The sequence below is a fragment of the Rhinatrema bivittatum genome, chromosome 3, assembly GCF_901001135.1.
Source record: "Rhinatrema bivittatum chromosome 3, aRhiBiv1.1, whole genome shotgun sequence".
In the NCBI taxonomy this organism is placed as follows: Eukaryota; Metazoa; Chordata; class Amphibia; order Gymnophiona; family Rhinatrematidae; genus Rhinatrema; species Rhinatrema bivittatum.
Window position 1 is genome coordinate 358,860,091 of NC_042617.1, and position 16,338 is coordinate 358,876,428.

The 16,338-nt window shown below is 39.5% G+C and overlaps 1 protein-coding gene across 2 annotated transcripts in view; it reads left to right on the top strand.

The window, feature by feature from the left end:
* The window catches only part of RNGTT (RNA guanylyltransferase and 5'-phosphatase), a 1,209,919-nt gene that overhangs the window by 27,800 nt on the left and 1,165,781 nt on the right, over positions 1–16,338 (top strand). For both annotated transcript variants that reach the window (XM_029595427.1, XM_029595426.1), the window contains exon 2: positions 14,070–14,179. In XM_029595427.1, coding sequence (XP_029451287.1) covers positions 14,070–14,179 — 110 coding nt within the window. The remainder of the gene's footprint in view (positions 1–14,069; positions 14,180–16,338) is intronic.

Here is a 16,338-nt window from a genome sequence, read left to right on the forward strand (position 1 = left end):
ACAGTGGCCAATCCAGGCCATAAGAACCTGGCTAACAATGGAGACATCACAGCAGGCGTGATATATTTACAACACTTTAAGTTCCATTACATCAAGAAAATGATTTAACGGAGGAACGCGTCAGCATCCTTTATGGGACGTAACTTTAACCTTCTCTTGAAACTATTTCTGTCACAAATAACAGGGCAGTTTACCATCCGTGGGTACATCCCCTGAGGAAGGACGTGGATCGTCTGAAACATGTACATGTTGGGACATAGAGATGAGATTATGAAAGCATAATTCCACCAAAAAGTACTGTTTATATAAATAAAGTGTGAGTCAATAACTCCGATGCAGCTTATAATGAAAAGTGCTCATGTGATGGTTCACGTTAATATATAAGATCAAGGATACAACAGAAGACCCTGGTGGGTCCACATATATCTCCCCTGGATGTCTTTAAATATCTTTTGAAAAAATAGATCCACATATATACACAAAAATTTTTTTTTAAATTGCAATCACATAAAAACTTGGTGGTGGATGGTTGGTTTATGATTATAATATGTCCAAACAAGGCAGGGTTGCCTACACGGTTATATGAAACCCACCAACACCACTTACAAAATTATTTTCAAAAAAATCTTTTTTCAACACACAAAAAGGTGACTTCCACTTGTCGTGTAGGCTTTGAAAAATTTATAGATCTAACAGGATTGTATAAAAGTTAGTAAACCATTATGAATATTTTGTCACACAGCGAGTGAACGATCTGTTCCTTTGGATATTAGATGTAAAATTTGGGGCCTGGGGCCTGATGTGAGAGACAGTGGGTCCAACGCAGGAGTTGCGGTGGCTGCTGTGGGTAGGGCCAGAGAGGAGGGGATTGTGATGGCTTCTTCCAAAGGGGCCTTGCTGCTGGGCTGGAGAATGAGAATGCCAGCACGGAGGGAGGGAGGGCGAGTGCCTGAAAGCAGGGGAAGAAGAAACGGTGAGGCCCTGGAGAAGAGAGGAGAAAGGAGGAGGAGGAGGAGGAGGAGGAAGAAGAGGAAAAACAGGGAGTAAAGAAACAAAGAAGACAAATCCCTCTACATAGAAAAGAAAAGTTCAGAACAAAACTGCCAAAAGAACAAGAAAGCTAAATCTAAAAATGTTTGGTGCCTGTTTTCTAAGTATTTTTTACGCTCTTGTTCATGCACTGATTTAACTCTTTTTTTTTTTTTTTTTTTTTTATGGCTCCTTGGGCATCGACCACATGCAAACCATTTAATTTAACCTGTGGTCCAGGAGAAACACCTGGCTTGTAAAGCAATATCACTGTTGGTGAAAAAGCACTGGAGTGATACTTTTGAGAAAGCGGCATCTCATTTTTTTTCCCCACCTTCTGACTTTGCTGCTTCTATGTAATGTGATGCCCCTGTTCTGCTAGAAACATTTGGCACTAATTTCGGGTGGCACAGACAGTCACTGGCATAAAGAGCATATTGGTACCTCTTCCGCACAGCAGAACTACTTTTGCAAATCCTGATAATGAGACGCTAGGTAAGCAAATGTGCAAACTGCAACTCAGACTACTTGGGCTGCTATGATAAATCCTAGTCCTAGTGAAGTCCACCTCTGTTTGCAAGCTAGCATGCTTGTTTGAAAGAGTTAAGCATATTCTGTTGGTGAAGGGAGGAAGCTGTTTGCTATCTACAAGAAGATCTGTATACGAATAGTGAACTTGCTGCTTTTGTATTGAATGTGATGTTCGGATGTCATCCATTGCACTAGACACCTGCTCCAGATGTCTGTAAGGAACAAACCATGTACTTCTGTAGAAAAATGGAACTTTAAAAAAAAAAAGTGTCACTGTAAGTGAAAGAAGAAAAAGTCTGGAGTGCCATTTTTGAAAATGGTTGACGTAGTGGAGTCAGGTTCCTGTGTGATGTAATTGAGTGGTGCCAGGGAGGGAGATCCCCGGGTCCATGGCGGACTCCTCTCTCCTCTCTGAGACTGTGCTGCCTTCCAGACTGCAGGAAGGGGTTTCCCGCACCCGTCCTCATTCTTTGTGAGAGCGAGAAAAAGAGGGATGGGGGTGCTCTGTGTGTTTCAGCCATGGATATGGGAAGGCGAATGAGAGAGGGATGGGAGCCAGTTTCAGATGTAGGAACAAGCCTAGAGCACTGGAGAGGTGAGAAGGGACGGCGGTTCTTGTCATCAAGTTTTTGGTTTTTTTTTTGGGTTTCCACTTGTAGTATTATAACCTGTAACTCAGTGACTGAATCTGGTATTGGCAAATGCATCAACTGCCGGATCCCCCTTACAGCAGCACCATGACATTCACTCAAGAGCCAACAGCCTTCAAACAAGCACTGTGCTTATTTGGTGGCAAGGGTTTTCTTCTTTAAATTAACATCAAGAAAGTCCAGTTTTCACAGAGAGAATTTCAACAACCAATTAAGTATATTACCAACTGTAAAAAGTTTTTGTTTGTTTAATTACAAGGGAGTAAAGGATTTACAAAATTAATCCTCTTTATGTTCTACTATATCATGCTCTGTGCTCAGTGTCTTTAGTAATTAAAAGAATATTAATCCTGGTAGGGAGGATGGCATTACTAACCGTGAGTATTAAACCACTCTGGATCCCTCGTGAAAACAAGCAGCTCATTAAATTAAAATGTTCTGAGACTTCATGCTGTAATTAGTAAAGGTTGAATCTTGACATTTTTTTCAGCGTAATCAAAGTCCCAGAGCCACTAGTAAATATTGTATTTGTTCTAGGAGTAGGACATTATTGTGTAAAGCTCCAGGAGAGAGAATTTTTGTTGCTAAGTGTCACAGAGGAGCTGTAATAAATGTATATTTGATATTATTCTTCACATTGGGCTGTTTACAGTAACAAAGCAGATGTTGGCAGATAAGGATCACCCCCCCCCCCCTCTATCAAGTTAGTCTTCTGCATTCCTTTAGCTCTAGTTATAACCTTTCCATGCTCCTACTGTTACACTCTTTGCTAAAGAGATCTCCCAGCTGTCAGTTGATGGCCTGTAGGAGGTCACGTCTTATCCTTTTTGCCATTAGTTGGTGACCTACCATCTCACCCAGCGGTTTCTTAGAGCTAACCAAAATGCTGCTGTTGCTTTATGCTGGTCGATCTTGCCCACCTTTTCCTGGGATCTTCACATAGCTATACTGATGCTTAGTGCAAGCAGGCTGTAATGAATCTCCTTTTGGCCCTCTCTCAATTCCAGGTAGAAAAACATGTATTTTCATACATAAACGAAAACTTAGCACCTCATCCTCTTAGAAAGTCTAGACACCCCCTTAAACCCTCCATTGCCTTCTCTTACCAGCATCTTCTGTATTTGTCCCAAGCATGTTTATATTTTGTTACATTTTTTAGTTACTACCACTTTTGTTGGTTGGCTATTTTAGGCATCTATCACTTTCTTAGTAAAGTGTGTGTTACATGGATTAAGTCAGCATTAAGTAAAAGAGCTTTCTCCACAGCTGGTCCTAAACTCTGGAACACTCTCCCGTCAGAACTCAGATCAGTACAATGCTCCACGACATTTAAAAAAAGACTCAAGACTTGGTTATTCAACAAAGCTTTCCCATAACATCAAACTGCGGAATATCCCTGCCAATGATCCCTTCCATGGTAACCCTCTAAAGAACTATATAGATCATCTCTAGAAATCACATGAACTTTGGCAGTCTAATATCAAAACCCAACCTTATACCTATCAACTGTCTATCTAGCCTACATTAGGCACCGTAGCTTTTAATTATGTTATTAACCCCATATATCTTAATCCAAGTTATTTCGACCTGTTCATTGTAGTCATTGTTATTGTTTAGAATGTAAACCGAATTGATCAGTAATTTTGTTACTGGAAAGTCGGTATATAAAAATGCTAAATAAATAAATAAAAATTATGGGCTGGGCATCGGATCTGAGGTGGTTAAGTTTGTGAGAGACATACCATGGCTAAATCAGTGACTCTCTTCTTCTTCTTCTTTTTTTTTTTTTCATCATAATATGTATTTTTATAAAGATGTGAAATGCACAACAGAGCAAAATAATCAATACATATGGCAAAATTGCAGGCCGAGCTCCATTTAGAGTACCCGCTCTCCCAACGTGCGCCCAGTCACCTCTCCTGGGCGAGCGCGCCTGTATTTAAATGAGGGGTCGTGCTAAAAAGGAGGTGCTAGGGACGATAGTGCGTCCCATGCACATCCTTATTAACGGCAACCCAGGAGAGGTGGCTGTCAGCAGGTTCAGGAAACCAACGCTCAATTTTATGAGTGCCGGTTTTCTGAACCCGCTGACAGAGATAGGTTAGGAAAATCGATGCTGGTAAAATTGAGTGTCCGTTCTCCTAACCTGATCATCCGGCACACTTTTTTCTTCTTCTTCTTTTTTTTTTTTTTTTACATTTTTGGTTCCTCCGATTTAATATTGCTAGGATATTTTTTCGGAGGGTGTACAGAGAAGTTTTTTCTGCTTTTCTGCATACTTTTTTCTGAGCATAAAATGTACAATTGGCTGCCCATTTTATTTTCAGTATCCCAAGGGAATAACTAATAGCTTTATCAATATGCATTTGCATGTAATCAGCACTATTAGTTTCCAAGGGGGATTGGCCACGCGTTTTTGACGTGCTAAATCCCTTACAGTATAAGGGGTAGTAGACGCACATCCAAAACGTGCGTCCAAGCGCGTGTGTTTGTTTATTTATTTAAAATTGTTTGTATACCTTTTTCAATAAAAATTGGTCAAAATGGTTCACATACTGGTACATACACAATATGAAAATAGAATAAAAATAAAGTAAAAACAGTTAAATGAGAATTAAAATAAAAGCGAAGAACTAAACATCAAAATAACAATACAGTTCAAATATAAATACAGTTCACAGGTGTTGATGGAAAATCTGGTGCTTTCTTGTGTTTGGGTATTAAAGGCTTGTTGAAAGTTGTTTTTAGAGTTTTTTTTTTTTAATTCTTTTGTGTTTGAAATTTGTCGAAGTGTGTTAATAGGCCTGCGACAGAGAAAGCTCTTTTTCTGGTGTTGTCTAGCTTTGCAAGGTGGACCGAAGGGACAATCTAGTAGGTTTTTGTTCAGAGATCTTGTCTTGTAGGTTTATAAATTCGCAAAGTGGTGCATAGCCAAGTTGATGGATTGTGTATGAGTGAGTGGATGATGGACAAAGTTTTGTATTGAATTCTGAATTTAATGGGAAGCCAATGAAGAGAAAACAGAATAGGGGTTATATGGTTTTTGAGTGAGACACCGAATAGAACACACACAGCTGAATTTTGGATTAGTTGGAGAGGTCAGATGGCTGTATCAGGAAGACCCAAGCAGAGTGCGTTATAGTAGTTGAGTCCAGAGAAAATCAAAGATTGGGGAACCATGCAAAATTCTTTATGAAAAAGCAGAGGACAGAGGTGCTTCAGCATATGTCATTTAAAGAGAGACTTTTTTTTACTATTTCAGAAATGTGTTTTGATAGGGAAGGATCCGAGTTTATTAGCACCCCATTGGCCAGATAGTTAACAGTAGAAGTATCATAATACAAACTTGTAGCAAGAAGACCCTGCCAGCAAAAGTTGTAATAACTCACATCTCATTTTCATTAGAATCACAAATGTAATGCAAGGGTTACATGACATCAGCACTAGCCAACCATTCATCCTTCCACATTCTCACTCAACATTTCAGGAACTCCAGATATTCAAACCCATCATGTTTTAGAACCTAAACGTCATAAATGAGTCTTCAAAGAAAGTGGTAAAAGCACAAAAAATTTTGTGTGTAATCCCTGGGCAGAGAACAGAACATCTAACCATTCAGTATGCATCTAATCGGTCGTAAGTCAAAACCAGAGAGAAGAAGGAGGAGGTTCTGATTGCAGCCAGGATTTTAAAATAGAAAAATAAGCCATTAGCAAAGCTACACAAATTTCGTAAATCCCAGTAACAAAAGACAGCTATCAAAAGAGGCAAGACCTCGAGTCACTTTTTGAACAGCAGACATGACCCTTTCCCAGAAAGGAAACATTTTATAACACACAATAAATTTATGAAGAAAAGACTCCATTTGTTACGTAAGTCAGATGAAGCAAGGCCAGATTTATAGGCTTTAACTTTGTCTATGCTAACTACGATGCAGAATCTTAAAATACATTTCCTGATATTTAGCATTTAGGGTTAAGTTCGTACAATGAGCAAAACATAGCATAATATCTAGATTAGTAAATACCAACCCAAAGCAATGGGACCAGTATCAAGCCAATTCAGAGAATACGTCTGGTTTGATTTTGCTCAGACAAAACTTACACCAACCAGATAATCTGTTTACCTTTCTCCCCACAGAGCGAAGAGTGGCAGCCAAAGAATCCAAATGAAACAAACTATCAGAAGTCTTCTGCATTTGTGCAATATAATATAGCGCCTGTAAATAAGCATAGAAATGAGAACACGGCAGATTAGATTGCTCTTTCATTTGTTCAAAAGAAGAAAGTCTTTCTGTGGCATAACAATGAAAGGAAGAAATATCCAAAATACCCTCTGTCTGCTTTTTAAAGATCCCACCATCAAGACCAGGATGAAAATACAGATTAGCCATCAATGGTAAAAACCCAGATATTTCTGAGGAGACCTTCCACCGTTTACAAACATTGCGCCAGGCCAGCAACACTGGTTGAAACCCAGCAGCAGTTACACAGCCCATCCGGCAAATTAGTATCTGCTATATGAAGCACCCCAATAAGTGATTAAGGGGCCACTAAGTTAGAAGTACAAAAGGCAAATGAGGAAGTATACCAATCCCAAAAGAAACATAATTGACAAGCAACATTGTAAAATCGAATATTAGAGGGGTTAGACCACCAAAACATTTAGATCGCAACAACTCCTCAAACCAAATACTGATCCCCTTTTCCGGCCAAAGAAATCACACCAGCATGGATTGGAAAAACATCAGTCCTTAGCAGATATCCAACAAGGCATCATCTGCGTTTTATAAAGAAAATCAGGGATCAGAACCATCTTGAATTACATTCATCTCCTCAATAACGATAAATCTGCCCAGGCCTGAAGTTTGAATTTCCACTAACAAGGAACGCATATTCAAGTGATACAATAAAGCTTTGTCATAGGGAACCGAAATCCCTAAACATTTGATCTTCTTATTCACCCATTTAAAAGGGAAACTGCCCTGTCAAGCCATACAAGTAGTGTCTTGCAAAGATAAAACCTTAGATGTGGCAAAATTAATCTTCAACCAAAAGAAAGAAAGAAATTTTAAACCTGTGACAACAATACTGAAGGGTTACCTAAGAATAACATTTTGTCTGCAAACAAACAAATATGATATTCCAAAGATCCTAAGTTAAGCCCTTGTATAATAGGAGACTTCTTAATTTTAAGAGCCACTGGTTCCACAATCAACAAATACAAAAGCAGCAATAATAGACATCCTTGAGTGTCCCACGGAATAAAGGAAATGCTGAAGGAATAGAGCCATTTACCCGTAACTGAGCCTGAGGGGAGGCTTATAATAAATGCAATCAAGACAAAAATGATGATTATTCCATTCTGTTCCAAACCCCAAAATATATAACTAAACTGGACATCGTCAAAAGCTTTTTCCTCATCTAAACATACCACTATTCTATTCTCAATACAAGGGTAAGATGTATAAAGGGCATCGCAACAATTTTCTGACATTACTAACACCATGTTGACCCTTGACAAAGCCAGTTTAGTCTCTAGAAATCAAATCAGGAAGAATCACACCCAACCTTTGAGCAAAAATGGACGTCAGTATTTTAACATCAACATTCATCAGTTAGATAGGTCTGTGTGAACCTGGGTCCAAAGGATCCTTCCCTTTTTCAGGGAGTACTGTGATAAGAGAATGATTAGCACCAATAGAAAAGTTGCCACAAAAATTACAGTAATTTTGCATCTCTAATAAGGGATGAGAAATTGACACGGACGGAATTGTATAAAATTCAGAACTAAGTCCTTCTAGTTCTAGTGCCTTAATTTTAATGCACAAATGGTGATATCAGTTTCCATAATTGCAGGAGCATTCAAAAACTGCTAGTTATTGACAGCTCTGGCAAAGAGATCGGCAAAAAGCCCACTACAGATCTCCTCATTGCTTGGCTGAGCAGAGTATAACTGAGAGTAAGAATCTATTGAAATATAGGTCAGTTGATTAGCTTCAGAAACAATGCACCTCTGCTTGTTTCATAAAGCACATATAAAGTGTTGTGGCTTGGCACCATATGTCAATCATGCTAATAGCTTAATAGCTTTATTACCATAGTGAAATAATTTATATGAAACCTGTAGTAAGATCGAAGGGCTTTATGATGTAAAGTTTGATTCAAAATGTTTTTATCATCTACCATTTGAGATGTAACCTAACATAGTAACAGTAATGATGGCAGAAAAGGCCAATTGGTCCATCCAGTCTGCCCAGCAAGTTTTTTTATGGTGGTACAAACTACTGCTCCATGTTAAGGGTAGAAACTGCCTCTTCATACAGGTTCCCCCCCAAGCCTTATGTTAAGGTTAGTAATATTAACAATAAAAACCAAGCAACTCTCAAACCCATAATAACGTTTTACAGGGTGAGCAGCCTTCTTAAACAGGCAAATGTGAATTGGTTATTTACTCTTCCAGACTAGGGGGCACGAAATGAAGTTAGCAAGTAGCAAATTAAAACAAATTGGAGACTATACTTTTTCACTCAAGATAGAATTAAGCCCTGCAATTCATTGCCAGAGGATGTGGTTAAGGCAGTTAGTTTAGCTGGGTTTAAAAAAGGTTTCGATAAATTCCTGGCGGAGAGGTCTATAAACTGCTTTTAATCAAGTTGACTTGCGGAATAGCCACTGCTTACTACTGGCTTTAGTTGCATGGGTTCTATTTAATGTTTGGGTACTTGCTGGGTACTTGTAACCTGGATTGGCCACAGTTGGAAGCAGAATGCTGGGCTTGAAGGACCTTTTGGTCTCACCCAATATGGCAACTTCTTATGTTAATTGTACATTGAGTCAAAAAGAATTTTTTTGTTTTGTTTTGAATGTGCTACCTACTAACTTCATAGAGTGCCCCCTAGTCTTTGTATTTTTTGATAGAGTAACCAATTTATATTTACCTGTTCTATTCCATTCATGATTTTATAGACCTTTATCATAACCCCCCCTCCCCTGCTGTCATCTCTTCTCCTAGCTGAACAGACCCAACCACTTTCGCCTTCCCTCTTAGGTGAGCTGTTCTATCCCCGTTATTGTTTTGTTTGCCCTTTTCCATACCTTTTCCAGTGTAACTATATCTTTTTGTGAGATGCAGTGACCAAAACTGCACACAGTACTTTGTGTGCAGCCTTACCATGGCGTGATGCAGAGGCATTATGCCATTCACCGTTTTATTCTCCATTCCTTTCATAATAATTCCTAACATTCTGTTTGCTTTTTTACCACTTCTATCCCATTCGTGCTGAGTCCATCTGTCTACACTAAGGAAAAGAAGATTACCAGGTAAGTAATCTAAACATTGCCTCTTATACCATGATTTTTTAAAACTTTCTCAGGAGTCTCTCATGGGGCATTTTGTCAAACACCTTCTGAAAATCCAAATATACTACATCCACTAGTTCACCATTATTCACACGTTTATTCACCCTTTCAAAAAAATGTAGTAGATTGATGAGCCAAGATTTCCCTTGTGTAAATCCATGCTGGCTGTGTCCCATTAAACCATGATTTTCTATATGCTCTGCGATTTTGTTCTTTAGAATAGTTTTCTCGATTTTTCCAGGCACTGAAGTCAGACTCATCTGTCTATAGTTTCCAGGATCACCTATGGAGCCCTTTTTAAAGATAAGTTTTACATTGGCCACCCTCCAGTCTTCAGGTATGATGGATGATCCCAATAATAGGCTACAAATCACCAGTTATAAATCTATTTCATTTTTTTTGTTCTTTTAGAATTCTGTGATGTAGACCATCTGGTCTGGGTGATTTGCTACTCTTTAGTTTGTCAATCTACCGTATTATAAATCATTGAGAAGCTGGAAAATGTATCAGTTCTTCTGAATCATCACCATTAAAATACAGTTTCCAGCATGGGTATCTCTTCAGCATCCTCTTCAGTAAACACTGAAACTATTAATTCAGTCTTGCCTCTTTAACTCTTTGATCATCTAATATTCTATCTGATTCCCTCGCAAGTTTTCTACTTCGGATATATCTGAAAAAGTTTTTATTATAAGTTTTTGCCTTTAAGACCAGCCACCTTTCATATTCTTTTAGCCTGCCTTATTAATGTTTTACATCTAGTTTGCCAATGCTTAGTCTTTTCCCTTTTTTCTCAGATGGATCCTCTTCCTAATTTTTGAAAAGAAGTTCTTTTGGCTAAAATAGCCTCTTTCACCTCTCCTTTTAACTAAGCTGGCAGTAATTTGGCCTTCCTTTCACTTTTTATAATGTGTGGAATAGATCTGGCCTGGGCTTCTAAGATGCTGTTTTTAAACAATGATCACACTTGATATAAACTTTTAACCTTTGTAATTGCACCTTTCAATTTTTTCGTATTTTCCTCATTTTATCAAAGTCTCCCTTTTGAAAGTTTAATGCAGAGTCAGGATTACCAACAAGATTTAGTTTATTAGCTGTAGCAATAGCAGAGGCATATGGACCTTTTCCACCTGGATATGCAGAAAAGGTCACTCGTCTTCATGCTAGGCAAGGGGCATGTCTATGACCAACTCCGGCTTTCTCGGTATCATGGAGGCAAAAGTACATGGCATATCTAACGCTTCTCGCCTGTAGCTTGTTCCAAGTGAAACATTTGCTTTAGCCCACCACAAATATTCTGTTTTATGCTTTGATATATACTAGCTAAAGCCACATCTTGTCTAAGATGTAAATATAAGTGCCTTTCAGCAGGTTAGACTAATTTCAGCATTTCTTGTCTACAAGCATTTTTTGTATTTGACCTATATTCTTACCTACTAAACTTAACCTTTAGCGGTTCTCAGCATTGTATTGCTTGACCAGAAGGATAACACAATCAGAGATTAACTGACCTCTGGTTAGATTCAACACTACCCCTTCATTCAATGCTCTACATTCTAACTCTCCATTCTAACTTCTTACATTTCTGGCATCAGCATACAGACATTTCAAAGTATATTTTTTGTTGGTATTAACAATCTACTTATCACTTCATGGGGTATTTTGGAATCTTTAAACTTAGGTGGTTCTTTGTTCATAGGCCCATGGGATACTGTTGCTATTATTGAAACCTCTCTGTTGGGATGCCTTAACTTTAATGCTTCGTTAGTATCCATTGACGATACCGCCCTCTGAACCATGCACTGCTGAGCAACTGTCGGCTTTCCCCCATGTTCTAGTTTAGAAGCTGCTTGATCTCCTTTTTGAAGGTTAGTGCCAGCAGCTTGGTTCCACCCTGCTAAAGATGGAGCCGATCCCTTCGGAATAGGCACCCCCTTCCAGTTGCCCAGTTCCTAATAAAACTAAAGCCCTCTTCCCTGCACCATTGTCTCAGCCATGCATTGAGGCTCTGGAGTTCTGCCTGCCTCTAGGGTCCAGTGCGTGGAATGGGGAGCATGATACCTTGGAGGTTCTGGATTTCACCTTTCTACCTAAGAGCCTAAATTTGGCTTCCATAATCTTCCCTCTCCCACCTTCCTATGTCATTGATGCTCACATGCACCACAACAGCCGGCTCCTCCCTATTACTGTCTAAAATGTTATCTATGTAATGCATGAGGTCTGTCACCTTCGCATCAGGCAGGCAAGTTATCAAACGAGCCTCATGTCCACTAGCCACCCAGCTATCTGGATTCCTAATAATCAAATCACCAATTATGATCGCCGACCTAACCCTTCCCTCCTGGGCATTAGACCTTGGAGAGACCCATCCTAGGTGTGAGAGGAAAATGCGTCACCTGGAGAGCAGGTCCTTGCTTCAGGATCACTTCTTGCTTCACCAGAGTAATGCTTTCTGGCGAGGTAACCTTGTTCCTCCAAAGTGGCACAGGACAGGAGCTGCTGGACTGGTGTTGGGACTTGGTTACAGTGTCAGTGAAGGCCTCCTCTGTATACCTCTCTTTCTGCCTCAGCTCCTCTAGATCTGGCACTCTAGCTTCTAGAGATTGGACTTTTTCTTTGATAGCCAAGAGCTCTTTGCACAGGCGCACACATACAACCTCTCATCAACTACATCTGACAAAGTGGACTGTGTCCTTGAAAGCTTAAAACTCGATAAATTGTTTATAGATGCCACCCACCGCATGCCATCTTCACCAACTGGTAGATAATCATGTGGCACTCGGTGCAAATGACTGGAAGACCACCATCTCGCTACTGGACTGCTGTCTGCATCTTCATATTATTGAGTTCTTAGTTAATTTAGGTTGCTGTGGGAGTGGGTATGCGTAAATCAGAGTCCTTTAAGTTTATGTGATGATATTTAATGTTAATTTGGCAATGTCACTCTCTTCTAGATCTATTCCTGATTGATTTTTGATGTGTAAATGACTTTTCTTCTTTTATAATTATAAATCAAAGAAGTGGGTGGGAAGAAAGAAAAGGCGCTAGAAGAAATTACCTAGCTCCCTAGTTTTATTTTTTAAATCAGGCACACACACATATACACTAAAAAAAAAAATTACTTAACTTTAATAACTTGTAATTAAGGCGCACATACACGCGTACACAAAGTTAATTTACCCCACAATTTTACCTCTTCCTAACCTTTTATGTCCCAGTATTACCCAGCAAGCAGTACTTAACCAATCCTCTTCAACTGCCAGTCAAATCTTCTCCTCTCAGTAACTCTTTCAGGCTTGAGGGTTACTGAGCTTTCCTCATCTGTAGGTAAAAAATTACTTGTCCTATATTGGCATCTTAGAAGTACAGGTTTAATCTTCAGTTGTACATAAAAATGTATGTATGCGGGACTGCTTTAAACTTTTTGTTTGCACAGAATTGCATTTATATGCCGTTTTGTGTGGCTGAAGTTCATTAGTGTTATCAGCAGAACCTACATTTTTGGAGTATGTTCCCTTAGAGGCAGGCCTCCCACATTTGACCCTCTGCACTTATGGGGGGGAGGGGGCAGTAAGTGTGGAGTTGCTTTTTCTACAGAGGCCATTGAAGAAGAAACCTTTCAGAATGGAGCCCTGTGCAAACCTAGCGATAGCAGCCACTTACCATTAGATACCAGAGAAAGATGTGCATTATTTAGTGTTTGTTAGAAAAGACATACAGGTAGTTTACAGAGCCCTTAAAGAGGGAGGCAAATTTCCTCTTGAGGGACGGCTTTGAGTTACAGCTGCTTTCCAAGGCTGGTAATGTAGGCTCTGAGGGGTAGATTTTCAAAGGGGTACGCGCGTACCCCCCGAAAACCTACCCCAAAACCCCCTGGGCGCCGAGCCTATTATGCATAGGCTCGGCGGCGCGCGCAAGCCCCGGGACGAGCGTAAGCCCCGGGGCTTATGGAGGGGCGTGTTGGGGGGGGCGTGCAGCGAGTGATGCAGCGTTTCGGGGGCGGGCCCAGGGGCGTGGTCGAGGCCTCCGGACCAGCCCCCGGGTCGGGTGATGGTGCGCGCAGATTTACGCCTGCTTTCCGCAGGCGTAAATCTGCCAACAAAGGTGGGGGGGGGGTTTAGATAGGGCCGGGGGGGTGGGTTAGGGAGGGGAAGGGAGGGAAAGGTGAGGGGAGGCAGAAGGAAAGTTCCCTCCGAGGCCGCTCCAATTTCGGAGCGGCCTCGGAGGGAACAGGCAGCGTGCGCCGACCCCGGATTTTATAAGATACGCGCGTATCTTATAAAATCCAGCGTACTTTTGTTTGCGCCTGGTGCATGAACAAAAGTACGCACGCGCGGAAATTTATAAAATCTACCTCTGATTGCATAGCTGCATGGTCTAACTCTAAATCTGGTGCTGACATTCCAGGTATAATTCTTATGATTTGTTCCTTGTCTTGTTTTCTTTTGTGACATGAAAGTGTGTTAAATTGTTTTTTTTGTTTTTTTTTTTTTTACAGGAAAGTTTTTGCCTTTGAAAACCATGCTGGGACCGAAATATGATGACCAGGTCCCCGAGGAGAATCGTTTCCATCCCAGTATGCTGTCAAACTATTTGAAAAGCCTAAAGGTAAAAGAGAAGAACAGTTATGCATACCATAAGTAAATAGGCCATTTGGCTAAATGTTACATTTTAACGTTAATTCTTAAGGCTTATATAAACCAAAATGGATCACAAAGAAAGGGAAAACCACAAAAAGATTCACCAGTTCATGTTAATTTTATGTTTGTACCATTTTTGTATTATCATTTTGTTTAGTGGATAGAATGTACTGCTGCTCACAAGATAATCATCTGGTCATTATAATCCATACATGCTTTATGTGCAGTATATTTTTAATAAATGATTAATGAATCATTGCTTTGATTAGTTTTCACTTGCGAATATAAGTATTGATAATCCCCAAACTATACACGCATCAAAAATGGGTTTTTGACCAGTTTTGTATCAACAAGAATTGGTGGATTATTTTTTGTGTTTTTTATATTTTAAGGGTAAGCCATCCGAACAAAACTGTTGTATTCTGCAGAATTGGCTACAGATGCAGTATTTTTCCTCTTCTCTCTTGATTTATTACTCAGAGAGGACTCTTAGGCAGTTAGAAGTTGGACTTGATGGACCTCTGTAGAATTTTTAACCTCTCTATAAAATGTATGTACGTTACCTATGGACCAAAGTGTCACCCAGCCGTACTGTTCCCTCTAAGCCATGCGTATGCACACACACACACACTGGTCATGAACCCTGCGCACATGGCAAAATATAGCACGCATATAAAATGGTATAATAGCATATATATCTTTACTATATAATTATACTTAAGTATGAAAAGAAAATATGAAATCATATTTATTTTATTTGATTTCTATTGATTTAAAAGAAATGGTCTGCTGACACAATGTAGAATTATTTTTACTTAAAAACAAGTACTTTAGCACTTTCAAAATTCCGGTATTTGTATTATACTTGCTTAGGCATGCTTGGCTCATAGCACACAAATTTGAACTCAGCTTATTAAAAAGTTGTGCAAAAGAAAATTTTTGCGCGCACAGCCTGTTAAAAAAAAATTAGAGGGAACATTGCACAGCAGATAATGTCCTAGTTTCTTGTGCTGCTGGGTTGGTTTTCATGCATGCAGCAGATTGTCTTTTATTGGACTGGGATAAAGTGGTAGAACTTTAGAACATTCAGCTTCAAAATATAGGGAGTAAGTAGCTGGAAATGCACGTTTAACGAGCAAAACTCGAAAGATCTTTAATGGTGAAGCGTGGGTTCTCGTCCCTTTCCCTTCAGGATTTTCAGTTGGTCATAAGGCAGCTGAGAGTGCTTGATATTCCTGTTAAGAACGTGTTGCTGTGCCATCTCTAGTTTCCATCGAATGTAGCATGTATCTGTACTTGCTCATATGTTGAAACCTCCACTGCCTACCAAGAGCAAAATTGGAGGAAAATGGCATCTACCTGCTCAGCTTCCTGGGATAGATTATACTTATATTTTTTATAGTGATGTGAGAGGAAAGCCTGCCTTTCCTATAGTTTAACTGTCATTCCTATCGTGTACACAAGAGGTCCAACTAACCTCATAAATGTTGCTCTTGACTAGTGATGTAGCCAGCAAGATTCCTTGAAGTCCTGGAATCAAAGATGTCAGTTTGAGGATGTGTAGTCTCAAATTAATGAAAATAAATCATTCTTCACATGGTATCGGCTATCGTCAAGGTTGTTCTGTGTGAACAGAGCTTGAGGGTAGGCTAGCTCTTTTCTATTTCTATTTGGGGTTTAGTTAGGAACTCAGAGCGGCTCACATTCATCATGATGTCACAACATAAAACTGACCACTTGACCAGTGAGACAAAATAATAATAATATATATGTCTCAAAGTAAATTTTGTAACCATGTAAATAAAAGTACTTTGTTAGGATCATGATTAAGCTCTATGTGACCTTTAAATTGCATTTTTTAAAATTACTTTTTTTAAAATGTAGATTAACTGTGTCAACACTTGGAAGGGTTTCCTGTAAAAGGTGTGACCCAACTGAATTTGAATTAGTAGGTTTTCATTTATAAATGGAGGCATTTTCAGTACTAAGCTGGCAGACAGACAGCTGCTCATACAAGTTAGATGGCTAGGTTCACCTGTCATACACATGACCATGTGTGGTGCTGGGCGGTATGAATTTCTGGAGCTGTCGAGTAAAGAGAGAGTAGATTTTTTTTTTTATTGTATA